This window comes from Myotis yumanensis, unplaced genomic scaffold, assembly GCF_028538775.1.
Source record: "Myotis yumanensis isolate MYYU_CA2020_CCGP unplaced genomic scaffold, mMyoYum1.0.hap1 SCAF_1, whole genome shotgun sequence".
Classification (NCBI taxonomy): domain Eukaryota; kingdom Metazoa; phylum Chordata; class Mammalia; order Chiroptera; family Vespertilionidae; genus Myotis; species Myotis yumanensis.
In genome coordinates, this window is record NW_027223752.1 from 153,403,781 (window position 1) to 153,431,223 (window position 27,443).

The following is a 27,443-nucleotide window of genomic DNA, read 5'->3' on the forward strand; positions in this document are numbered from 1 at the left end:
TCTAAATCTAACATACTTCACAATTTTAAGCATGATGTTGAGTAAAAGTGAAAAGGCGTTGAAAAGGAATATGAAAATAAGGCTGAGGCATTTGAAGCTGAGGGTTTTAAACTACTGCCAGGCAATGAATACACTGAATCAGAAGATCTAGTTTTGATTCTTACCCCTATTATTTATGAATTAAGTGACTTTGGATAAGTTACTAAGCTTTCCATTTCAATTTTCTCATCTGTACAATTGAGTTAATATTCTTAGCTTTACATTCACATTGAGCGGTTTCAGGGATCAAACATAATACAAGTAAAGGTGTTAGTTATTAATTACTATGAAATATACTATATTACTGTATTTTATAGGAATAACTATGATGGGGAACATTTACATAATATGTGATTAAGGAAATAACCATTTATGTGTGATATGAAACATGAAGCATGTATTTTTTTTTCTTTAGTTGTTAGAACATTTTTATTTAGTTGATTTGGAAAAGTGCAGGGAAATAATTTTTATACTTTTCCTTCTTTGATTTTCAATCCGATGCACAAAACAAGGTAATTTTATTCTTTTGAATGGATAATAGAAGAAGAAATTATGGCTAAGCAAAGCAGAGTACGGAAGAAATGGGAAGGGGTATTGGTATTCCTCTAAGCCAGTGGTTCTCAACCTTCCTAATGCCGTGACCCTTTAATACAGTTCCTCATGCTGTGGTGACCCCAACCATAAAATTATTTTCGTTGCTACTTCATAACTGTAATTTTGCTACTGTTATGAATCATAATATAAATATCTGATATGCAGGATGTATTTTCATTGTTACAAATTGAACATAATTAAAGCATAGTGATTAATCACAAAAACAATATGTAATTATATATGTGTTTTCCGATGGTCTTAGGTGACCCCTGTGAAAGGGTCGTTCGACCCCCAAAGGGGTCGTGACCCACAGGTTGAGAACCGCTGCTCTAAGCTATAAGTGATATTCTTGTATTCTTGTTTAAAAAAAATATTTATTGTTGGAAGTATTACAGATGCCCACCTTTTCCCCCCATTGACCCACTCCATGTATTTTTTAAATAATTCCAACTTGAGTGACCCTAGGTCTTTAAAATTACTGTGTAAATAGAATTATAATCAGATGCATTTGCAGAGCTCACCCTGTAGGCCTGACTGGGCAACTCTACAGTTCCCAGATAACATGAGATTCTTGTTCTTTCATGTATGGGACAGACCAGCACTTCTCCAAGTGTGTTTGATAGAACATTAGTTCTCTGGGATATTATGCAAGTGTATGCTAAAGAAGTTCTGAGGTCAAATAAATTTGAGAGATGCTAGGTTTAGTAAACTTAAATAGGTTTGTTAACTGTAGGACCTCTCAGTATGCTAAGGATCATTGTGACTCTCTCGGAGTGGCATGTCATGTGTATTATATAACTGCTGGGATTAGAGTTCATTGTCACCAACTTCAGGTCAAGCTGAGCTGAACTAAGAAGTGTAGAGACCACTCTCCACAAAACTGAAGAATCCTCTCCCATGGTGTTCATTTGCACGGTTCCTGAGACCAGTGGGTTGACTTGGCCTCTGGAAGAGCCTGCTGGAGGGGTGGAGTTGGGAGGACAGAAAGGTGCTAGGCAGACACAGAGCAAGAAAAGCCGATTTAATCTGTGGTATGCCTGTCTGGACACCAGAGGTACGTTGCAAGGGGCTGCTAAAAAGTTGCAAAGACAAAAATCTGGTATCAGAGCAGGTACGATCTATCCCACAGCAAAGAAAAGAAGAAACACCTTAAAATATATTTTTATTGATTTCAGAGAAGGGAGAAAGAGGTGGAAACATCAATGATGAGAGAGAATCATTGATCGGCTGCCTCCTGCACACTCCCTACTGGGGATCGAGCCCGAAACCCGGGCATGTGCCCTGACAGGGAATCAAAACTGTGACCTCCTGGTTCATAGGTCGACGCTCAACCACTAAGCAACACCAGCCGGGCAAGAAGAAACACTTTATGTAGAACCTGAAGTAAAGGAAGATAGGGGAAAATACGTTTTAGTCTAGCAAGATAATGAAATAATATGTAGTGATGTTGTTTGAAAAATATTTAATGAGTTGGGAAAATACCCATGTTATAAAAATGTTAAGTGAAAAGAATACACAGAGCTGTATATACCGTTGACCCCCTTTGGGGTATAAAATGCATACCTATATCTATCTGAATGAATATAAAAGTTTGGAAGAAAAGAGCCCAAAATGATAACCATGGATCTATCCAGTTTGTGATATTAGGGTGATTTTCACTATCTTTTTGTTATCCACATCCTGTGTTTTTTAATCACTTCATCCCACTGTCATTATTCACTGTACCTCAGAGCAGTAATTCTTCAGCAGAGGGGCCAGTGGTACTCAAATCCTGTTCTCTCTAACAGTGTGCTGTGTGTTTTTAAAAAGAACCCCAGTAGATTCTTAATTCTTAATCATGCTAAATTTATTTAGAACACAGTGTTTTTAAAAATTCACGAAAGGTTTTATGAACTTCTGTTTTTAACCTTTCACATTTTATTTTTTACAATTGAGTGTCAGGTATGCCCAGTTTTAGCTAAGAAGCTCAGATTACTGCGAGGAATACAATATCACTTGGCCCAGGAAGCATTTTTTTTTTTTTTATTGTTGGCATAGCTTGTTTGAACCACAGTAACTTAGGATGCTTATCTAAAATGTAGATTCCTAATCTCTCTAATACATTTACTACATCAGACTGTGTAGGGAAGTACTGCTCCATCTGCACTATGTGCCCAAGAAACATGGGATCCTGTGAAAATGAAAACCCACCCAGTGAGGCTGTAGTAGGACCTGAGATTCTGCATGTCTAGCAAGCTCACAGGTCATACTGCCAACCACACTTTGAGTAGCAGGGCCCTGAGAGCCAAAATGGCAGCTCCAGGCCAGCAGAACCCTGTCCTCAATGGAGACAGAATCAGCCAGATGTGGGGCATTTAAAATGCAACAACCAAGCCTGAAATGTAGCATGAGGCATCTGGCTCATGGAAAGTCAAGGAGAAAAGTGTTGCAGATGAGGATTACCCTATATATTAAAAGGCCAGCGACCAAACGGTGGAACGACCAGAACGACTGGTCGACCAGTCGCTATGATATGCACTGACCACCAGGGGGCAGATGCTCAACACAGGAGCTGCTCCCTGGTGGTCAGTGTGCTCCCACAGCAGGAGCAGCTGCTTGGCTGACCAGGATGAGCAGTGCTCCCACAGCGGGCCTATCCCCACAGGCCACACACCCCACCACTGCACGAATCCTGTGAGCTGGGCCTCTAGTAGGATATAATGTAATACGGACCAGGTGCCCTTATGAGTGGCCACAGCACACAGCACACTCGCTGTTGCTGTTATTCTAGATCAGGAGCATGTGCTGACATTCCAGGTGTCCTGCAGGAGGAAGAAGAGTGTGTCCTTTTTACCTGAGTGCTGCTTTGCTGCAAGCTGTGCACAGGTTCTTTCTCTCATTTCCCGTCAACAGATCTGAGTGTGTGGCTGCTGTGATCACATTGTTCTCAGTCATGGAAATATGGTCTCTTTTCTGATTCTCTGTGGTGATGAGTAAAAAGATTGTTTCTGCCGAGGGGTGAAGAGGTTTTCAAGCTAGTTTGGTTTCTAGTAAACAGCAAGGCCTACAGAGACCCCGAGGAGATGCCTGACATCCCCTGAAGATGACATTTCTGCTAGTGTTTTAAAGGAGTGAGTTGACAATGTTTACAGGTCAGGATCTGGTGCTGTGAATTCTGAAAGCTTTCAAGATGTTTGATTTATATTTTAATTGGATCCTATGGTGGCTGGTGAAGAAAAAAAAAATAGTTTTCTCTGGAAAGTATAAATTGAGTCCTTGGTGAATGTGACCAAAGGCAGAAATCAGATTTTTTTTAATGAATTCATTTATATGGTAATGATAGCATTGCCTACTTAACTCAGAAAAATACAGCCCCATTTTGTGTTCTGGCCCTCAATGTTTATATTTTTCTGATGCTTTCTGTTATGGTTCATTACAATTTTAATGTTAGTTTTGGCTAACCAGGTCCCTTTGAAACAAGTTGATTTGCAAGTGCAGGCTATTAGGTGAGTAGACAAAATGAAAATAGAAAGCTGAGACTTCATATATTCTTTCTTGTGACCAAATAATTGGATTCTCCTGTTTTGTTTAGGTGTGTTAGTACCTGGTTGAACAGTTGTAATGTTAGAGACAGCCTTGCCTCAACTGCTTTGCTGTGCAAATAGCCTTTTCAGAGACAAGGTCTATAAGAGAAATTTACATGATGGGTCTAACAAATATCAGAAATAAAAGCTCCCTTTCTTCCATTAAAGTGGTTATTTTGGCTTGAGGGCATTGACACCTGTCCCCCCACAGTCCATGGGCTTCTGTGACCCCCCCAGGTGATCATGCTGCCCCAGGTCCCAGCACATCAATTGGGGTCCAGGTGTGTGGGACTCAGTCCTGACAAAGCCTAACTTTTAGGGGTTCCTTTGGCTTAGAGAGAGAAAGAGAACAAAACCTGTGAAATGCTCTCAATCTGAAAAAGTTGTATTACCATCCGTGTGGTCACACCTGCAGAGGAACCATCTTTCAGACCTGTTCCTTCTCGTGGGCAGTGTTGAAGTTGTTCTGAAACTTGATTAAGGAGAAACAGGTGAGACACAAAAACTGAGCTTATTATTGAGTAGCTGTGTCTGTGTTCCACCTTTCACCAGAGATTTAGTTTTCCCAGCTCTGCTATGTACCTTTCCCCCCAAGGTGGCTTGTGAACTTTCTAGATTCTTCCTGCGGCATGAAAGCTCTGGCAAACAAGAACTTATTTCTGTGGAGCCCAGCAACCCTCTCCTTTTTTCCTTGTAATCAGGAGGTAGCAAAGAATTTTCTCTAAAGTGGTTAAGGAAATTTTAGAAACTTGTTCCCAATCCTTTTGTTTGCTTCTCACTGGTCATTTAAAACTGTAATGCAGATTGAGATGGGGGAAAGGGGTGGGGGAGAGAGGGGCGAGGTGAGGCAGGAGAGGAGAAGGGAGAAGAAGAGGAGAGGGGAGGGGAGGGGAGGAGAAGAGAGGGAAGGAGAGGGGAAGCGAGGAGGGGCTGCCCCATAAAATCCTTGTCATTCACCCCCACACTGTAGTCTTTAAAACTCCCCAGGTTTTCCCACCAGAACGAGCCTTCCAAACATTAGAAAAGTTCTGTGTGCGCCATTCTCCTTCAATGAACTAAACCTCCAAGCGTAGAATTTAAGACATTGTTATCTTGAAACTTTTAGTTCAACAAATGCCAGAAGCAGCCTGGGTCATGTCAGGGGAGCCACCCAAGCACTAAACAGAATTTGCAAACCTACCTTTACTAACTATTGTTTACACTTTGTTGTAGTTACCCTTTGGGAGAGGGCTGGCCATGGGAGGTGTGTGTGATAATATTTACACTTACTCCACTGTGCTTACTCTTAGTGCTTCTTGGGTAAAATATACAAAATGACTCTGGGAGACCTCATTTATGAACTTGGGTTATATATTAAAATTATCATATTCATGGGGAAAATATGTTTAATAGGAAACACTAGGTCAGACTTTCTTTTTAAGAAGTGTCCTGCTAATTTGTGTGGCCCATCCTCACAGGCCCCAGGGCCCCCCAGGTGTTAGGGAAGCATCCTGGGCCCCTAAACCCCGTCCCATCAGGTCTTTATCCACCTGGCTCCTTCCTCCCGTGCCTGGACACCTCCTTTCTTTTAGTTCAAACAGAAGGTTGTAAGAAGCAATGGGCATGGGGTATTTTGTGTAGGTGGAACATTGACCAATGGAAGGAAAATGTTGAGGGAACGTTTTCAAGATGAATTCTTTAGTTAATGTTGGTCTTAACTGCCCTCTGACATCCTCTCTCCCTGTGCATTCCACATGCTGCAGCCAGAATGGTGGACCTCATCCTGGCACTCCTGTGTTAAAGCCTTCCAGAGGCTCCTGGTTTCTACCAGAATACAGTCCAAAATCTTTATGGAGCTTTAAAAGGCCCTGCACAGTCTACCTGCATCTCCAGCTTCATTCATGTGGTACCCTTCTTCCCCTGTGAGCACTCCAGTTGTAATGAGCATTCCGTCCCACACCCCTTCATTCTTTAGGGTGCCAGCTCACAGGAACCCATTCTTCATGCCCCGGTAGAGGCATCACCTCTCAGAGGTGTTCACGCATCCGCCCTCCACCCGCTATCCCCCTTTCTCCTCACCCCCCATGCTCACATAGCTTCCTCTACCTCACTTTTAAAGCACTCATTACCTGGGGAAATGGTTAGATGTGTCTTCACATCTGGACCATAGATCCTCTGAAGGCAAAAGCATGCTCTTTGCTTCACAACAAGCTCTTAGCCCAGCACCGGGGACCCAGTGGATGCTCACTTCCTTGATTGATTGCATTAGCATGTGGATGGACTAGAGGCGGGAGGATGGATGAAAGGATGCTAGAGGAATGGCATTGTTGGATTTCTCTCATCCTTTTCTACCTCTAAAATTACACCATTCTAGTTTTGAGAATTAATGGTTCAGCTACAGAGAAGAGATGATATTTGTTTATATATATTTCAGTTGACTATTAGCCCAAATATGATGCAGGGAAAGATAATTAGGAAAATCATGTATTTGCATCTCTCCTGGTTATACTTTGTGCTTTGGGCATGACTAGTCATTTATTTTAATTATCATTTTCTGCAGTGATTACGCAAATGCATTTCAATTTCATAGCCTCATATTCAACAACAGGTATGAAGACTCTTTTCAGAGTCTTCTGAGCAGACAAAACACAAGTAACAGACATAATTGCCATGGGGTTGGGTCTCTGTGTGTGTTCTGATAGACGTCTCCTTCCTTCCAATGTTTTAGGTAAGTTTTTTTCAGAGAAATTCATTTTATAAACAACCTTAAAAATTTAGAATTGCAAACCAACAAATGAGAAAATATCTTTTCTTTCCAATAATCAGACCACCACGATTAGCCTATGGGTGTATTGTTTACCATTTTTTTTTTCTAGTCCAAATTTTTGGTTTGTTCCCTCCTTTCTCTTGTACGTAGTTGAGATCCTACTGCTTGATTTTCCCCTCACTGCTTGTTTCCCTTAGTGTTTTCACATAAACGGTAAACTATACCAGGGAGTGAAATGGGTGGTGTGCCTTCTCTTGGCACAGCTGTGGGACGCTGTTAGCAGTCCAGACTGCGGTGTGTGAGGAAGGAGGGTTGAATACTGTGGCAGAGTTGCAGAGCAGAGCACATGCCACAGTAAGAACTGATAGCTGCTGGGCACTTCAGGTCTCCAAATTCCTTGGAACGTTTCCCAGTGAATGAAAATAAAGGTGTGTGTGATCAGCCGCCGCGGAATTGAATAGCTCTTGGAAACCCAGTGCTTAAGATACTAATGGAGCATCTGACATTGAGCAAGTTGTTGGATGACTAATTCTCTGGGTTGCTGTTTTCCAAATGTGTGATCTGGGCCTTTCCTTTCTCTTCTGCTGCTTTCTCTGTCTCTCAGCATCCTCTAGCCACTGCAAACGCCTTGCTCCAACTGTTCTAGCACTTACTTTGTACTTGAGGCCTGAAATGCTCCCTCTTCTCCTACTCCAATACTTTGCTTGGAAGGTTCCTTGTTCTTCATCTCTCCATGCAAAGGGTGCTTCCTCAGAGAGGACCTCCTTGATCCCCCTTGGTAAAGCAGTCCTCCTGCACCAGGAAACCGTGGAGCGGTCCTCCCCCATCCACCTCGACTTCTTGCCATCTGACAGTCCTTCATCTGGAAAAAAGGGAGCTGGCAAGCTAGCAGAATGCCCCTATAATATGGTACCTTAAGATTGGAGCTATTCTAATCCAGAGATAATTTGTATAAGTTACAACAAGATTAAGGGAACAAAGAAATGATGGTCCTAGTAGAGTTTTTCTAACTTTCTCTGTCATGAGAAATGAAGTGTGATTGCCTACAATTTTGTAGTATTTCTAGTAGACAGTCTCCTTCTCAGAGCCTCAACAAGGAAAGGAAAGCTATAATTGGATGTCGTTGCTGTCAGTCATCTGGGTGTGAAAGAGGAGGGCATTTGCCTCACCCCAGAGCACCTGTGATCAGGTAATATCCCTAAGAGCTTGTCTGTGAGCTAGCTTCTCTTCTTTACTCTTCACGGGCTGCTTATATGTGAGTGTGAGAGGCGGAAGGTGAGGGGCTTTACTGTCTGGCTTTTGAAACAAAGAGGGCAAAAAATCAAAGCAATAAGCTTTTAGGAAATTAGTGTAAATATTATGAGATTATTAATTTTTAAAATTCTTGCTAAAAATAATAGGAACATTGTCAAAAAAGAACCCTTTTGACTAATGTGTGTCCTTTGGTGTTCTACATCTTTCACTCCCTGCCTTATAAAAATAGAGCTAATTAATTTAAATTCTGTCAAAGAACAGGGAGTATTCTCTGGTCTTTGGCCAAGAATTCCCCTCCACCACCACCCCCATTCCCAGTCCCTTTCCCACCTGTCACTCTCCATGACATCATCGAGTGTTTTCCTTCCTGGCCCTTCTCAACACTGAGAATTGTGGTATTCATTGGTCTTCAAGTTTGTCTGCCTCTCTCATTCGAGTGAGGCTCCATGAGGGCCAGGTCCTTGTAGAACTGGCCCACCCCTTTCTCCCTGTCTGCTTGGCCTCCCACAGTGCTTGGCATATGGGTGGTAAGCAAATACACGTTAAAAGAACAAGCAACTAATTGCTTAAATGAATCCATGTTTTTAAAAGTGGATAATTAAGCTCTGACCCACTTGTTTCAGTGAGGAAAAGGGTTGACAGAGTGCATGGGTTTCTTGACAAGATCTTCACATTTGTTCAGTAAACACTGAGTGCCTGTCACCAGGTCAGGCCCCGGAAATGCCGCATGAATAAGACATGACTGATGTCCTCCAGGACCTCAGAGACTAGCAGAGGGACAGACACACGTGTGTGTGTGTGTGTGTGTGTGTGTAAATAACTGCAAGTCTATGAAAAAATGGAATAGAGGTGTAAAAACAGGAGTCTGAACTACAGCAGGGGGGCAGGGTGGGGAATTTAATTTCCCCGGGGCATGAAAGCTTTCACCCAGGCGGTGATATTTACACTGGGCAATGATGGAAGATATTTACACGGGCAATGAAGGAAGAAGAAAGTTTGGCAGGTTAATTAGCAGGAAGAGCCTCCCAAGCTCTCGACAGAGTCAGAGACTGAAAATGAATGGCATGTTTGGGCACTGTGGGGTCGGGTGGGGGGGAGAGGGAGCTGTGAATGCTGCACCAAGGCCTTTGGATTTGCTCTTAAAGGAGCCAGGGCCCCTTCCTCAGCAAGGCCAGCCCTGGTAAGAAAGCCAGATGAGCCTGCACCAGTGTGCAGAGCTCGTGGAGGGGAGTGGGTGCTGTGGTAAGAAAACCAAACCACTCACCCCAGTGGCAGGCATTTCCATCAAAACATCCTCAACCTGGTGGTCACAGTGTATCTTTTATAGAGGCACAATTTTGAATTTCATGGAGATGAATATGTTACTCGAAATTGGTAGCTCTTTTAAAATGTATCTTCCAGATGAAAACCTTTTAATGTGTTTCTATGTTGGAATTTAAAAACTTGTGAAAACCAGTTTTTATTTGTACACAGATAAATGTTACCATATACATCACTGCAGAACAAACTTCCTGGATCTTCACGTGAAGTGTAATGAAGTTTTGGGATCTTCCAGATGAGTGGGTGCCCAGGTCGTTGTCCCCTGCCCCTTGTGAAAGGCACTGCCCTTTTCTCAAAACCTCTCTCTCTCTCTCTCTCTCTTACAGTTCCACGGCATCCTTCAAATGATTTGTTTGAAATATTTGAAATTGAAAGAGGAGTCAGTGCAGATGATGAAGCAAAGGATGATCCAGGTAGATGCTTATTTTATTTAAAATTGAATTTATTGGGCTGACATTAGTTAATAAAATTATATAGGTTTCAGGTGTACAATTCTACAACCTATCATCTGTATTTTGTATGGTATATTTACCACCCCAAGACACTTATATTCTTACTACAGTTATAATGAAATTTTATTGTTTTCCTCCATTTCATGAAAATAATTTTTAAATCACAGATTGTTAGGTTACACCTAGGAAAATTATAGCTCTTTTTTTTTCAACTTGGTTTCCTCTGCTGTTTTATCAGTTGGGCACAAGTAATTGAGTCATTATCTTTTTGTTGTTGTTGTTGTTAATCCTCACCCTAGAATATTTTTCCATTGATTTTTTTAGAGAGAGTCTAAGGGAGGGGGAGAGACAGGCGGAGAGACACATTGATTGGTTGCGTCCCACACATGCCCTGACCAGGATCAGGGATTGAGCCTGCAACCAAGGTACATGCTCTTGATTGGAATCAAACCCAGGACCCTTCAGTCTTTGGGCCAATGTTTTATCCACTGAGCCAGATTATCTAGGACAAGTCATCATTATCTTTAAAAAAATTTACATATATATGTGTGTGTGTGTGTGTGTGTGTGTGTGTGTGTGTAGCATTTATAAATTACTAGAGGCCCAGTGCACAGAATTTGTTCACAGGGGTGGGGAGTCCCTCAGCCCGGCCTGCACCCTCTCCAATCTGGGACCCCTCGGGGAATGTCCGCCTGCCTCTCACAATCCGAGACTGCTGGCTCCTAATTGCTTGCCTGCCTGCCTGCCTGATCACCCCTAACTGTTCCCCTACTGGCCTGATTGCCCCTAACTGCCTCTGCCTCGCCCTGTACCCAGGACCCAGGATTCCTTCCTCTGGCTGGTTGCAGGCACCTGGGATCCGGGCTTCCCTCCCTCTGGCCAGCCACAGGCACCCAGGACCCAGGCCAGCTTCGCCCAGACTGGCCACAGCTGCAGGGGACTGTGGGTGGGCAGCTTCACCCAGGCCACAGTTGCAGGCGCCTGGGACCGCGGGGCGGGTGGCTTGTCCCTCTCCCGGGCCGCAGGCGATAGGTGCAGCTGCTGGCGCCCAAAAGCACGGGGCAGGCATCTTGTCCCTCTCCCGAGCTGCAGCCTGGCTGGTCCCCATCCCTTTCTCCCCAGTGTTGAGGGTCTGAGCAGTTATGGCGCGAGGGTGTGATGACGTGAGGGTGTGACGACCATCTGCATATTAGCTCTTTATTATATAGGATAGGATGAGGAGGAAATCATATTTTTAAGTGGTGGTATAAAAGGTCATAATTGGCAACACTTGTGTGCTATGTTTTTACCGTTGAGCACACAGGCACAGTTGTGCTGAGAAGGGATTCGTGTGATTCCCTTTTGATCTCCTGGAGAGAAGTTCTGGTGGGTTAGTGAAGTGTGGATAGGAGAGAACACTTGTACTGATAACCTTGTTAACAAGTGCGTTTCTGTTGTTCATTTGTGGTTTACTTGCCTTTCTGGTCATTTCCTTGCAGGTGTGCTGATACATAGCTGCAATTTTGACCATGGGCTTTGCGGATGGATCAGGGAGAAAGACAGTGACTTGCACTGGGAACCAGTGAGGGACCCAGCAGGTAAGCCCAGTTTAACTCTAGGACCCATTTCAAGTTGATCCCCTTGGAAGGCCCAGTTCTGCTAGTCAAGTGCACTGTAACATCTCTAAGAGGGTAAAGAGAGATCTTGCCCAGCATTCATAGTCCATTTATTAGCTGTCAACTAGAATTATATTATGGGAAGGCGAGTAGCTCACTAAAAGGTTTGGTAAATAAAACATGTAGGCTTATTCTAACTTGTGATTTTCAATTTACTTGTCGTGCCCCATTCCCAAGCATAAAAGAAGTACATCAGCCATGGTAGTAGTTCTTGGTTGTTTTCTCAATCATGCAGTTTTTCACTTTTTTAAGATTTGAGACATAGTTGAAGGAGCCTGAAATTTCTCTGAAGTTGTGAATGTCTCTTTGAAAAAAATGTCAATCTAACTTGGATGCTGGATAAATTAGTTATAATGACCATTATTTATTCCACTAAAGAATATTCTTATAGTAAGGTGGATTTAGACATAGTTCCTTGGAAAATTAACAGGCTTTTAAATTGCACACTTCCTACTAATCTAAAGTTTTAGTACTTGCAAGATGTTTTGTTGTCTTGTTCCAGGAAGCAAAGCTACATGTTGTTTTTTCCCCTCCCCTCAGTAATTGAATCTTTTATGGGTGATGTCAACTTAATGAAAGGATGAGAAGTTTGACTTCTTTTTATATTTCTGCTTCTAGATTTAGAAATGAAAGGGACAATATGTGAAGAAAAAGTATATCGTTAACTAAAAAGGATGTTGTTAATTAAAAGCCTAGTTGTTAAATACCATTCCAAGTATCATATAGAAGAACAGAAAACACACAAAAGTTAACTTGAAAGAGGATATGCTCTGTTAAACCAGTTATTCTCAAACTTCAGCATTGGTACAAATCAGCTGAGGGCCTTGTGAAAATGTAGATTTTGATGCCTTTCTAGCACGTTCCTTGGGGATACCTCTAGTGCTAATCCTTGATGCACATCGCAAGTAGAAAGGTATTAAAATGTTAGTCTAAAATATTTCATTAAATCCCCTAAGATTAAAATACTAGACAAATATTGAACAATGAGAATTTGAGGTAAGCTTTTAAAAATATGAATATTCTATAAATTCAAATGGGTTTTTTAGATTTCTTTTAGATATTATTTTCACGACTTGCATGCATACACACAAAGCAGTCCCTCTCTCCTGTTAGCTCTCTCATTCATTGAAAGTTAACTCTAAGCAGGACAATATTATTATACATATTTAATGTTATTTTTTAATTACAGTTGCCAAATATTATTTTACATTAGTTTCAGGCTATAACGCCATGGTAGACAGTTACACAATTTACAAAGTGATCACCCTGATAATTCAAGTATTCACCTGGCACCATACATACTAATAGTTATTATAATATTACTGACCATGTTCCCTATCCTGCACTTTACATCCGTATGACTATTAGTACAACATTGGTATTATTAATGTCACATATATCTGTGAATTAGAAAGAAACCAACATTTAATGATTACCTACTACAGTCTTGAGTCATTCATCATTTCATTAATTTTATTTAATATCTTTTTATCCACCCTGTGAAGCAGGTTAAATATTGTTTTTATTTCACAAAGGAAATACTGAGGCCCAGAGTGGACATAAATTTCCTAAGTCCACGGAGCAAAAGAACGGACTTCACATCCAGACCTCTCTGTGCTGCCCACGCAGCCTCCGAGGCAGTTCAGTGTCCGGAACAGCCAGGAGTGTTCTGGGGTCTTCACTCCCCCACAGACTGGCCTCCGTCTCCTATGGTAGCGCACATGGTCCATGAGCAGATCTCAGGCCTGTGGATTCAACTGACCGCTGACCTGAAGTAGTTTGCTACCAGAGAAAGGATCGTTAGCAGCTATGCATGTTCATGATCATAATGAATAACCCTTTCAAGTACACTGGAGAGAGTAGTTTGTTAGTATGCTAAATAAACTCAAAAGAATTCATTACACATCTACGTAATCTATGTTGATAGTAAAATAATTGATTTTTAGAATTTCAATAACATATTATAGAGCCAATTTAGTACTTTTAAACATTTTTTTTTATTATTCATCTCATAGGTAAATGTTTAGACTTATTGTGACCCAAACTCCACTTGCCCTCTGATAGAAAAATGAGAAGAGGATTGGAAATTAAAATGGCAGGCAAGAAAAAGTTGGAAATGGTGATTTGGCTGTGATAGCACAGAACCAATGGAAAGGCAGTGGTGGCTGCTGGGTGTGCCTGGATGGTGCCTGGGGAAGTGTGCGTGACTTTCTGGGGTTGCTCCAGGGTTTTACCAGTGACTTGAATGAACTGGCTGTTGAATTTGGCTGTTGAAGGCAGGCTTCCCAAACTGGATGGCGCGAAGCCAGAGGAGAACGTGTGGAGCTGTGCTGACACACCAGCTCCACAACATTAGATCAGCGGGTCTCATTGAAGAGGGGAAAATCTAATGAGGATGAATACAAGGTAGGGCTCATGGTCTAGAAACCTACCGTGGGAGGGGAAGAAGTGCCTTAGCAGTAAGTGTGCAAGACTTTAGAATTTTAGTGGATAATGAAATCAATGAGTGAACCCTGTGTTTTTTTTTCTTTTTAATATGGAACACTTCACAAATTTGCATGTCATTCTTGTGCAGGGGCCATGCTAATCTTCTCTATATCGTTCCAACTTTAGTAGATGTGCTGCCAAAGCGAGCACTGAACCCTGTGTTACTGCCAAAATGTTGGGTCATTTCCCAAGAAATATGGTCTTTTTTTTTTTTTTTTTCCAGAATAGAAAATCCATTTTAGTGGGTTCTTTCTTGTCTGAGAAGAATAGAGATAAGTGTCGGTCATTCAGAAAGACCTGGGTGGAGAGGGGTCCCAAAGCCTGTGCAAGAGCAGGGGGAGGGACCAGAGTGTTTAGCCTGGAGAAGAAACAGTGGAACAGGGCTGCCTTTGTACTTGACTGACAACATCTATCACCATTGCTCTGACCACAAAGGGATGGAAGTCAGATCAGTAGGTGACAACTACAGAGAGATGAACTTGGGCTCACTCTTTACAGAATTTCCCCACAGTCAGGGCTGTTTAAAAAGAGCTCAGGCTGTTCAAAGTAAGGAGCTCTCTGTCGGTGGTAACATATGGCAAGATGTTTTGAGCACTGGATAAGCACTGGGTTAGAAAACGTTCTACCAGCTCTGAGAGCCTCTGACTGAGAATGGAATGCCCAGGTATCCACAGGAGAGCAGTGAGCAGCAGGGCTCCAGCTTGGAAAAATGGACAGGAGACTGAAGGAGGGCAGAGGATTGGAAGAGGGTTAGGAGTGCATGGCCTATATCAAGGTAGCATTGCAGATGGGCTTTTTAGACTGTGGTGGGGAATTCTAACCAAATACTGATGGAGAAATACTAAGTAAGCTTCTTAGGAAGAATGCCTTTTTTTTCTCCTAGGAAGTTTAGGTGAGGTTGTATGTATATAAATATAAGCGATTTAATGAATTATATCTGTGAATTCTCTAATTACCAAGCTAGCTGTTTCTAAATTGTTTCTATCTAAATTATACCATTTGAAAAGGAACATATGGTTGGATTTCCACAGTTAGGACTGATTTTAATATGCATTTCTTATCCAAGATCCAGAAATGCAAATATTCTTTTATGCTAATATCTCCAAGAAAAGAAAATTCTCAAATAAATTTACAACTTTGAGAAACAGCTGTAAAATGATTGCATTTGCTTGCTGCCCTCCCTTGAGCTCATTGGATTGTGTTTATCACATTCAATCTTAAACTTAATTGTGAGATAGTGAAATTAATACATTCCTCTAAAGCAGTGGCTCCCAACCTTTTCTTGGCCATGCCCCACCTAAACATCTCTAAAATCCTGATTACCACCCCTCCCCCTTGACACATAATTCTTATTACTATATTCAAAAAGTGAACTCCTATTCACATGGAAGAAGCCTAAAAGGCCATTAACTTGGTCTAAACAAGCTTCCAAAGAACATGGCATCCACGAAAGAGAAAAATAAAAGAATGAAAGGATAGTTGAAGTACTGAGGAAGAAATCACTAAGAAATTGTTAAAAAAAATGATATGAAGTGATATGAAAAAATAGCAAATAAAGTTTCAAAACATATGATAGAGAACTGAAATGCATAAATATGTCACAATATATGTTTACTAGAGGCCCGGTTCACGGATCCGTGCACCAGTGGAGTCCCTTGGCCTGGCCTGCACCCTCTTACCATCCAGGACCCTTTGGGGGATGTCGAAGAGCCAGTTTTGGCCTAATCCCAGCAGGCCAGGCCAAGGGACCCCACTGGGCCTCTAGTCTACACTAATAAAAGAGAAACATGGTAATTAGCGTACGACTGCTACCCTTTTCATTGGCTAATCAGTGAGTATATGCAAATTAACTATCAGCCAAGATGGCGGCCGGCAGCCAGGCAGCTGGAAGCGAACATGAGGCTTGCTTGCTGCGGACTCCAACGTTCCCCGCCTCACTTGCCGGCCTCTGAGCTACAACTCTAAGCAACTATGTACTATTTTGCAAATAAGAAGATAAACAAAACCCCAGAAACCGGCTTTCATTCAGCCGGCTTTAGCAACATTGTATCGATGTTTTCAGCGGCGAGGCCTGAGCTAAAGCTGGCCCAGAATAAAAAAAAAAAAAAGAAAAGAAAACAAGGAGCGGTTGGAAGCTTCAGTCACTCACTTCCGGAAAACAGCCCTCAGCCCCTCACCCAGACTGGCCACGCACCCCAGTGGGGACCCCCACCCTGATCCAGGACACCCTTCAGGGCAAACCAGCCGTCCCCCACGTGTGCACCAGGCCTCTATCCTATATAGTAAAAGGGTAATATGCCTCCCGGCACCGGGATCAGCGAAGCAGCGAGGCTCCCGGCACCGGGATCAGCGTGACAGGAGGCAGCGCCCAAACCCCCTGATCAGCCCTGTTCTGTGCGTGACAGGGGGTGGCGCCGCAACCTCCCCATCGACCCTGCCTTGAGTGTGACAGGGGGCGGTGCCCCAACCCCCCAAACGGCCCTACCCTGAGCGTGACTGAGGGTGGCATCGCAACCTCCCGATCCGCCCTGCTCTGTGCATGACGGGGCGGTGCCCCAACTCCCCAATCTGCCCTGCTCTGAGCCTGACCAGGGGCTGCACCTAGGGATTGGGCCTGCCCTCTGCCACCCGGAAGCAGGCCTAAGCCAGCAGGTCGTTATCTCCCGAGGGGTCCCAGACTGAGAGAGGGCACAGGCCGGGCTGAGGGACCCCCTCCCCCACCCCCCCCAGTGCACAAATTTTTGTGCACCGGGCCTCTAGTATGCATAGAAGATATTTGGTTAATCTCTTCCCGCCCTCCCCCCTTCCCCTCTCCCCTCTGAGATTCATCAGTCTGTTCCATGTTTCCATGCCTGTGGTTTTTGCTCCTGTATTGAGCATCTGGTTCCTGGTGGTCAATGTGCATCATAGCTACCAGCTGGCCAGTTGCTTAGGCTTATATATATAGATATACTGTATATGAGGCCCCTAGAACCATAAGAAATACAAAAAATTCACTGTTAATAACTCATTCTTGAATTGTCCCCCCCCCCCCCCCCCCGCCCTTAAAAATCAAATTGCCCCCTGTGGGGCATGTGCTCTAAGGAATGGAAAGTTGTGCTGTCAACAGATATGGTGATTCACAGCAGGCATGTATCGGTGGCCCTGAAGATACACCCTTCTCCATAGATGTCAAGGCTGCACCTGAGGCCCTTTTCCTGGAACTCTGATCACTGGGGATCATGGGTTAAAGACAGCTGATTCAGTGCCCTGTCTGCTACTGCTAGCTGCAAGGAATTCACTTAAACACATAACAAGCATGCCAGCGTGTACGTACAAGTATGTCTGGTGCAGCATTAAAAAGCATTATTTTGAAAAATTGTAAGTGGAAAAATAAACCCACAGTGAAGATACAAGCTGCCTTTCAGCCCTGGCTCTCAGTTACCCTCCCAGATACAACCAGTTTCTTGGTTATCTTTCCAGAGATATAGTTGTCCATACAACCACAAAGCACCCTCTTACGTACCTTGCTTTTGTCACTTAAGGATATTACGCTAAGAGTTGACATGAAGAACAAGGACTTGAAAGAGGAACGTCATTTGTACTTGGATTGAGCTCCAAATACAGAATGCCGGGGCTGAAACCCAGCACCCACAGCTTATTAGCTTTGACCTTGAGCACGTTACTTAACTGAGGATAATCGATAGCATCTATTCAACATATTTAAAGCAGTGCCTGTCCCCGAGTTACCATTAAAATAGCATTAGCCATTGTTGTTGAAGATTTTCCTATATCAGAACATACAGAACACCCTCATTCTTATTAATGACAGTTACTCCATTATTCCTTAGATGTTCCCTTGTGTTTAACCACCGAGGAACATTTCCATTGTTTCCAGTCTTCCGGTTTTTCAGACAAGACTGCAGTGAAAACCTTATACACGTATCATTTCAGACGTGTTTGAATACGTCTTATCCTAGATGTGGAATGCCAATCAAAGGGAACTCGCATCTTGAATTTTGATAGATTTTACTGAGTTGCCCTTCCTATGGGTTATGGCAATTTATACTCCTCCAAACAATATTTAAGAACCACCCCAACACAGATCTTATTAAACTACTTTTTAAAATCTTTACCAAGCTTATTGGTAGAAAGTCATCTCTTTTTAATGTTAATTTATTTTATTGTGAAAAGCTGACCATTTTTTCACATTTTAAAAGTCCCTTTTTCTGAGATGCTTTTTATTTTTCTTTTGTGTTCTTTTTATTGTTGATTTTTAAGCTCTTTATATGAAAAGGAAACTTAGTCCTATTTCATGTGTTGCAAATTTTTATTTTATTTTTTTTGCTTGTCTTACTACTTTATGGTATTATCTTAAGTGTGAAAATCTGGGAACAACTTAAATGTTCTTCAGTAAAAAACTGGCTAAATTATTAATGACAAACAGCTATGAAAAATGTACTTGTCATAGAAAAATGGCTGATATATTTATGAAAAAACATAAGTTATTACACTGCAAAAATGTTCAGAGCAGCTCCATGGAGGGAGAGCAACAGTAGCCTCGTTGCTCATATTTTACACGTTAGGGTTTTAAGTGCCTCTAAAAAAAGATTATTTGACTCTTACTAGGCTGCCTTGGTTTGTTAGGTTGTCTTATTCGCAGGCAGCGTCTGGCAGTCATGTTAGTATACATTCCACAGAGACTCAAGATAATCCTTGTTTTCTTAAAACTTGCAGGTTTAACTGTAATAACCTTATATCTTAGTCTTAAGCAAAATACCTGTGACAATTCAAAAGCTGACTTATGGGGAGACATTTAAAATCCATCTAAATATTTTGGCCTATCATCAACAAATCAACAAACGACAAGTGCTGGAGAGGATGTGGAGAAAAAGGAACACTTGTGCACTGCTGGTGGGAATGCAGACTGGTGCAGCCACTATGGAAGGCAGTATGGAGGTTCCTCAAAAAATTGGAAATGGAACTCCCATTTGACCCTGTGATCCCACTACTAGGAATATATCCCAAGAAACCAGAAACACCTATCAGAAAGGATATATGCACCCAGATGTTCATAGCAGCACAATTCACCATAGCTAAGATCTGGAAACAGCCTAAGTGCCCATCAGTAGATGAATGGATTAGAAAACTGTGGTACATCTACACGATGGAATACTATGCTGCTGTTAAAAAGAAGGAACTCCTACCATTTGCAACATCATGGATGGAACTGGAGAGCATTATGCTAAGTGAAACAAGCCAGTCAATGAAGGAAAAATACCACATGATCTCACTCATTCATGGATAATAAAGACCATTACAAACTTTTGAACAATAATAGATACAGAGGCAGAGCTGCCTCAAACTGATTGTCAAACTGCAGTGGGAAGGCCAGAGAGAGTTGGGGGGCAGGAGGGAGGGGAGTAAGAGATCAACCGAAGGACTTGTATGCATGCATATAAGCATAACTAATGGACATAAGACACTGGGGGGTAAGGGAGGGTAGTGGTTTGTCAAGGGCGGGGGGGGGAAAAAGGATACTTATGTAATACCCTTTGTAATACTTTAAGAGGAAAATAAAAAAAAAAAAAAAAAAAAATAAATAAATAAATATTTTGGCCTAAAATACCATTTGGATTGATGGGGGCAGCGGGGGTGGACTGAGGATAAGAAATTGTGTTTGTTGTTGGTGAGTCAAGTATATGACTCAAGGACCAATTTCTTTGCAGGTTTTTTTTTTCTTCTGTCTTCTTAGAACATCCTTTATTCAACAGATGGCATTACACTCCTACCATGTGCTAGGGATGCCCTGGGGTGGCTTGGGGCAATGGTGGGTTCTGACATCTCCTGGGGGAGAGAAGCAGGCACACCAGTGACCCAACCTGAGGGCAGCACGTGCCGGATACAGAGGTCAGACAGTTCTGAACTCAAACCTTCACTCTGCCACTCACTGGGTGACCCCTTGGGTGACCTCGCCTCAAAGCCCTAACTCTGCATCTGTAAAGCCAGCCTTCAGGGTTCATGAGATGCCCCAGGAGCACTCAGCACAGCCTGGTACAGAATCCGGGCCCAGACATCACCTGCTGGTCCTGCCACTGCTCAGAGCTCACGTGGGAGAGGAGAAGTCCCTTGACAAATAAGAGGACACCCCAAACTTTAGCATCCCTGTTACAAATTAAGCATAAAAATAAGTGGTTGTCTTTTCATTGAAAAATAAGTGGGGTTTCTACCAAAATACATACATGTGTTCAGCATTCACACCACAGTTTCCTGTGGATAAATCAGTGCTGAAACACAGTGTGTTTTCAGTTGGCTCCAATTCAACAGCCCGAGAGGAATGTCATTTGTACTTGGATGGAGCTTCAAATACTACTTGTAACTTTCTCTTGAGAAGCAGCTCTCCCCCCACTCACTGCTGCTCAAACTTATCCCCCTAATAGCAATTCCTCTAACAATAGGGAGGCACGCTCTATGGCCCCAGGGGTCTGAGGACAAAGTGTCCGCCCAGAGTGACAGTTTTTATTAACACTTTGTGTTCATGTATATGTAATAAAAAATATTATATTTATTATATATGTGTTATTATGTAACACATTGTAAACTGCGTATCTTTAAATAAAGCTGATGTTCCAGGAAGTGGGGGGTTTCCAGAACACCTCTGCATCTTCCTGGGGTGAGCTGCACTCCAGTGTGAGAAGCATAGCAAGCTCTGGCTTTTTGTTGTTGTTTAGTTTTGTTTTAAATATGTTTTTACTAGAGGCCCGGTACACAAAATTTACGCACGGGGGGGGGGGGGGGGGGGGAGTCCCTCAGCCCAGCCTGTGCCCCCTCGAAGTTAGGGAGCCCTTGGGGGAGGTCCAATTGATGGCTTAGGCCTGCTCCATCCAGGGAGTGGACCTCAGCCATCAGTTGGACATCCTTAGCACTGCCGTGGAGGCGGGAGAAGCTCCTGCCACCACCGCTGCATTCACCAGCCATGAGCCCGGCTTCTGGCTGAGCAGTGCTCCCCCTGTGGGAGTGCACTGACCACCAGGGGGCAGCTCCTGCATTGAGCATCTGCCCCGTGGTGGTCAGTGCGTGTCATAGCGACCGGTTGTTCTGCTGTTCGGTCGATTTGCATACTAGCCTTTTATTATATAGGATTGAATTTAGAGAAGAAGGGAGAGGGAGAGAAGAAATATCAGTGAGAGAGAGAAACATTGGTCCACTGCCTCCTGCACAGCCCCCCTGGGGGGATCAAGCCCGCAACCCCGGGCATTTGCCCTGACTGGGAATCAAACCGGCGACCTCTTGGTGCACAGGATAACGCTCAACCCACTAAGCCGCACTGGCCAGGGCAAGCTCTAGCATTGTTGAAGGGTTTTCTCTCAAGAGTTAATAAATAAATAAAAATAGGGAAAAGAGATAAACAGATTTAATGTCCTTTAAACCACATCTGCTCTACTACCCAGAGGTTAATTGTCCATGTAGAAAAATTCTCCCTGGCAACTTAGCGTCAACCACCTAATCAGCCAGCCGGCTTGACAACATAATCATAACGTGGGGAGGACTAGGAGGTGGTGAAAGTGTGTGGTTTGTGCATGCCTGTGTGTGTCCGGTCCTATTCCGCTGGAAGTAGTCACAGTGTTAGGATTACTTATTCCTGTGTGTCCTTGGCAGAACTTGTCCTCTCCGTGAGCACAATGGGCGAATGTTTTCTGTAAACACAAACCATGGGATCTGAGACAGGCATAGAAATAAGCCATGGTTTTCTCCTGCAATAACCTGGGTTCTTTGCAAATGACTTTGAGGTTGATTAGGGCTGTCCATACTGTTTGTGCTGGGAAGGGATGTCACACGTACACACACGGCCCTGCTTTCCCATTGCAGGTGGACAGTACCTGGCAGTCTCCGCAGCCAAGGGCCCCGGGGGGAAAGCCGCTCGCCTGGTGCTGCCCCTGGGCCACCTCATGCAGTCAGGGGACCTGTGCCTGTCGTTCAGGCACAGGGTCACTGGGCTGCACTCCGGCGCGCTACAGGTGTTTGTGAGAAAACAGGGGGCCCACGGAGCAGCCCTGTGGGGAAGAAATGGTGGCCATGGCTGGAGGCAAACACAGATCACCCTGCGAGGGGCTGACATCAAGAGCGTAAGTAGAACCGCAAAGGACGTGGACCTGGGAGGTTTTCCTCTCATAGGAGAAGCCTGGGGTCCGAACTGTTCTACTTAGTAACTCGGGCTCAGACAGAGTTTCGTGTGTTTTTCTGGGCATGACAACTCCATTCCTTGCCTCTTTCTTTAATCCCTTTTTGCTTCTTACTACATTCTTCATTATAACCTCTGACTACCGCTACTCTCCCCACCCTAGGGTAGATCCCGTACTTTTATTGAAAAAAAAAATAATTAAAGTAAAAATGTTAATCAAGAGAAACTTCAAAGGGCAGAGGTGCTGAGCTTAACTCGTCTTACTTTTCCTTTCCTTTCTTATACTTCAAACTCTGACCACCATGAGTTACCCTAAAGTGGTTTTCTCCAAAATGTTTGTTTAAAATCCGTTTTTCCCTCTTTGCCTGAGAGACCATAGTTAAGCAGCTTTGGGTGGGATCCAGAGCAATAGACTTGAAAGGTACTGTTCTACTCGGGACAGGATGTGGGAAAGCTTGACTGAATATAGAAATTTTATCCTAAGTAACCAAGTCACATGTAGCAATGAGGTGATCTGTAACACCTCATCGAAATAACTTATTTGGGATGTGTCTTCTTTACGTTGCTGCTTCTAAAACGGTTACTATGAGGAGATTCTGCATCTATGCTTGTAGGTATAGTTTCTGTAAACACTTTTAGAAAGAAAAGGTAGGCTCCGTTAATACAGCTTTTACCAGAGTCTTAAATTTTATGTTACTCTGATTATTTACTATTATTATTTATTATTTACTCTTAAAATTTTTCTTGATATACATATATATTTTTAAAGAACTAAAAAGGTAAATCATTTCAAATCACAGCAGAGACAGGTTTCATTTGTTTTGGAAAGGAGCAAGGATGCTATCAAAGATAAAATGCAAGAATAGGGGAAGTTCTTGGTTTGTGCACAAGTAGAACAATGCTGCGACGGGATTATGGCGTTGGCTTCTGTTCCATTTGGCAGCGAAGCTGCGTGAGCCCAGTGGAGGAGCTGGGCAGCGTCAGAGGAGGCTGCATGGCAGTGATCTTTTAGACTTCGGCTCTACGTCCGCACCTCTACGTGCCATCACCGTCTTTTTCCTTCTGACCTTGGTAATCGTTGACAGAAGCAGCCTGTAGTTTAGTGTGGCTTTTAAAGGGTAACTGGTTCTGAGTAACATGGTCTGATGAACAGTTTCCTGGGGATTTCAGTTTCTACCAGAACACAAGCCTCAGGTGACACTGTTCTCTAGTCTTTCCTTCTGTTAGGTTAAGTTTACTGTTTAGACCTGGGGGAAGTTTGCCTTTATTCTGCTGAATGAGCCGGCCTGGGGAAGGGCAGAGGAGGCTTGACCAGTGTGTGCGTTCTCTCCCTAGGTCATCTTCAAAGGTGAAAAGAGGCGTGGCCACACTGGGGAGATTGGATTGGATGACGTGAGCTTGAAAAGAGGCCACTGCTATGAAGAACGCGTGCAACTCCGCAACTAGCAATGAACTCCTGTGTTGCTCCCTCTTCTTTTTCTGATCTTCACCTCCTGTCTTCCCCTCCCTTATGTCAGGCCTCGGAGAAGAGTGGGTCAGTGGGTCAGAGAAAGTCTGGTTGTTGACCCACATCTTGGCCTGTTTTTGTGCAATCCCAATGAACAGTGACACTCCCTTTGACATAGAAGGGGCATTTGTTAGACACAAGCTGTCTGTGGGTGCTGCCTACATCCCGTGGCTCTTTTAGGAACTGGCTTCAGCATGTGAGACCTGTGCCGTCCTTCATCCTGGTGACAAGGTGTTCCTTGTAGCAAAGCACGGGAGACATTTTCAAAGGAAATTTGTGCCGATGGCCATTCTGTTATCTGTCCGGTGTCGTGCCACGAGTAGTATTGACTTCCCCTAAGATACGCTGTACAATGTGCTTGTGAACTTTGTTTCTCCTCTTCACTGTGAGCTCTGGACTGGCCTGAACTCCTTTACTGCCATTCACTTTATGAAAGAAGGGTGTGTAACATGTCAAAATGCATTTATTCTTGTTATCTGTATTTTTCTTTTAAAGACAATTATGTAAAGTGGGCACGTAATTCCTCGTTAGTGGTATTGTGTTTTGTGTAAATGTGCTATTGATATGACGCAGTTGCGTGTTCCTGATATTTACCGACTCCAGTTGCAAGGGAAAAGGCAGCTTGTGATCTCTTGAATTAAAAATACGCGGTGAAATGTTGTCCAGTCCTATGACCTTTGATCGGTAGCAAGAGAAATTTGGAAATGGTGTCAGGTTGTGGCAGTGGAGGGATGAATGTTTTAAGTACCTTGAGTTTGATCCCTACGAAGGAGAGTAAACCATTTAGATCAGCGGTTCTCAACCTGTGGGTTGCGAGCCCTTTGGCGATCGAACGACCCTTTCACAGGGGTCGCCTAAGACCATCCTGCATATCAGATATTTACATTATGATTCATAACAGTAGCAACATTACAGTTATGAAGTAGCAACGAAAATAATTTTATGGTTGGGTCACAACATGAGGAACTGTATTTAAAGGGCCAGAAGGTTGAGAACCACTGATTTAGATAGACAGGGAGCTGCAGTTAGCACATAAAACCCGCACTGTTTCTCACTTAAAAACCGACGGCGTTCCCCAGAATAACACAGTTCTCCTTGGTAACCCGTAAGACCTTGGAGATAGTCCGGCCGTTTCAGAGGAAGGATTCTGTTTATGGGAGCAGGCTGGGGAGAAGCCTGGGAGCAGCTCCCCTGGAAAGGATTTCATACTAATTTTTAAATCAGTATAAACATAGGCGGGTCTAGCTCACAACTTATGTGCTACCAAGTCAGCATGGGGTAGGGTAGGCCCGGGCTTTGAGGTATTAAGTGTGTTGGAATAGGACTCACTTACACACTAGAGCAACGGGGCAGGATTGGAATTCTGAGATTGAAGGACCCTCAACTAATATATGTCCTCCTTGCATTTTTTAACTTTATATTAAAAAGAATATTGTTTTTAAAATGCAGCTTACTACTGAGACTCTTCCTCAACTTCTGATTAAGTAATCAACATATTTTCTGCTGTTTTTGCCCGGAATTACAAAGATGATTAAATGGTTGGAAAAAAAGATCTGTGGTGAAAAATTAAAGGAACTGGGATTATTTAGCCTGGAGAAGAGAAGACTGAGGGGCAAACCATTGCTGGTTTTCCAGTGCATGTAGGGCTGGTACAGAGAGGATGGTGGCCAGCTGTTCTCCACAGGCACTAAGAATAGAACAAGAGGAAAGAGGCTTAGACCAGAATATGAGGGAGCATTTGCTGGCAGGGACAGTTGTTAAATTAGAATCCCCAAATCCCTTATAAAGGAGTGTCTCTCTCTATCTCAGAGGCTTTTAAAAAATTAGATAAAACTTTGTCTATTTAAGGTGGTTAAGGGTGTTTAAGAAAGAGTAATAGATTACACAATCTCCCAAAATATGTTTTGCTCCTATTACTGTGTAGTGAAAATCTCCAGACTAAGTAATTTGGACTAGGCCTGGGTTTAATTTAGGCATTTCCCTCTTTGGCTTCTAATGGAGAGAAATCAAACGGGGACAAGCCCAAGCCCACCAAATGCTGAGCTTTCCCTTTATGGCAAACCTAGCAGTATTAAAACAAAAAAAGAAGAAAAAAACATATATATATATTTTATTCCAAAAAGAGAGTATAAGAGGCAGATGTTTTAGTATTTCAGTGTTCTAATGTGTTTTGCTTTGTTTTTCTAGAAAAAGGTATAACCCTTTCACTTGCTCAATGGATGATGCTTCCGATTTTTAAAGACCATAGCAAAGAACACAGTTTACAGAGACTTTAACTGGTGCATTCTCTCTGCAATGTGTGTGACAACTTAACTTGGCTACTGATACAGAGTACCATGCCCAACACAACTGCCAGGCCTTTTCCTTCACCTAATTTGTATAATTCACTCTCTCTTTATCAGTTGAATCTCCCAAGTTCCCCAGTGGAAATGGGTTTTTTTGAACAACAGGTATAATAGTATACCTATTATAGTATGCCTATAATATCTTTTGTCATTTAACTTGGTGGAGGCAGGGCAGCAGGGAAGGATAAATCAGTGAGCCTTTGAGGAGGGGCCAGCAAATATGGCTTTAGTGCTCTTTTTAATGATTCTTTTCCTTTTGGGTCATATAACTGCACAACTGAAGATGAAAGGGGAAAATAATTGAAAATTTCACTTTTAGGTGCCAATAATGCATTGCACTAAACTGATGGAAGAAGTTATCCAAAGTACTGTATAACATCTTGTTTATTATTTAATGTTTTCTAAAGTGAAAAATGTCAGTGGTTTCCAAAACAGCCAAATAAACATAATTCTTTGTAAATAAAAACACCGTTAATAATACTGGTAGTTTATTTCTTATTGTTTTGAGTTATTTTTTATTGGGAGAATATTTACTGCTTGCCTGATTGGGGACAAAGATAATTGCCCACATTATTATGCTTTCTAGGTTATAAAATATGAGGTCATTATTCAGCAACATGGACAGGGAAAGTAATCTGTTCATATAACACAGGTCATACCTTAGCAAATTACTTTGGTTTTCTTATATCTCACTTAGTTGTAAACATTTGCCTCAAATTTTTAGCAATATAAGCTATAAATAAATATATAAATATATATAAACTAGAGGCCGGATCCACGAAGATTCGTACAAGAATCGGCCTTCCTTACCCTGGCTGCCGGCACCGCCTTCACTCCAGCCAGAACCACCTTTGCACCTTCCCACGCTGCCCAGAGCCCCGGAGCGGCTGGGGCAGTGCGGAATACCTGAGTCCTGCCTCACCCTGGCTGCTTGGCATCTGTGTATGCAAATTAACCCACCATCTTTGTTGGGTTAATTTGCATACTCACTCCTAATTGGCTGGTGGGCATTGTGAAGGTATGGTCAATTTGCATCTTTCTCTTTTATTAGTGTAGATTATTAGCCTTTTTACTAGTGTTGATTTTATTTATGACATTTTACTCATATTCCAACAACCTTTTCTAATGGAGAAAACTATAAAGAAAAAATGAGATGCAAGATTAAAAATCTGTTCTACAAAATTATAGAGAAATGGTTAAATGGCTTCTTTCTTTCTAATACTAGCAGCTAGGACACTTAAGTTTTAAATAAACACAAACTTTAAGCAAAAGGTAAAGAAAAACTAAAGTTCCCTTATTTCAGAGGTGCTTTTTACTCAT

At 42.8% G+C, this 27,443-nt stretch overlaps 1 protein-coding gene and 1 non-coding gene across 9 annotated transcripts in view; one reads left to right on the forward strand and one right to left on the reverse strand.

The window, feature by feature from the left end:
• The window catches only part of NPNT (nephronectin), an 87,064-nt gene extending 60,461 nt beyond the window's left edge, over positions 1–26,603 (forward strand). For 5 of the 8 annotated variants that reach the window (XM_070433271.1, XM_070433285.1, XM_070433274.1 and 2 more), the window contains 4 exons: positions 9,843–9,929; positions 11,447–11,545; positions 21,959–22,215; positions 23,607–26,603. In XM_070433271.1, coding sequence (XP_070289372.1) covers positions 9,843–9,929; positions 11,447–11,545; positions 21,959–22,215; positions 23,607–23,717 — 554 coding nt within the window. In that variant the 3' untranslated portion in view covers positions 23,718–26,603. Of the gene's footprint in view, positions 1–9,842; positions 9,930–11,446; positions 11,546–13,158; positions 13,459–18,826; positions 19,429–21,958; positions 22,216–23,606 lie in introns of those variants that run through there. The other 3 variants (XM_070433322.1, XM_070433311.1, XM_070433302.1) reach the window with 3 other exon arrangements.
• Positions 14,154–14,260, reverse strand: LOC138999931 (U6 spliceosomal RNA). The gene has a single exon (XR_011469479.1). It is a non-coding gene; the product is annotated as a U6 spliceosomal RNA (small nuclear RNA).
• Positions 26,604–27,443: the final 840 nt, after the last annotated feature.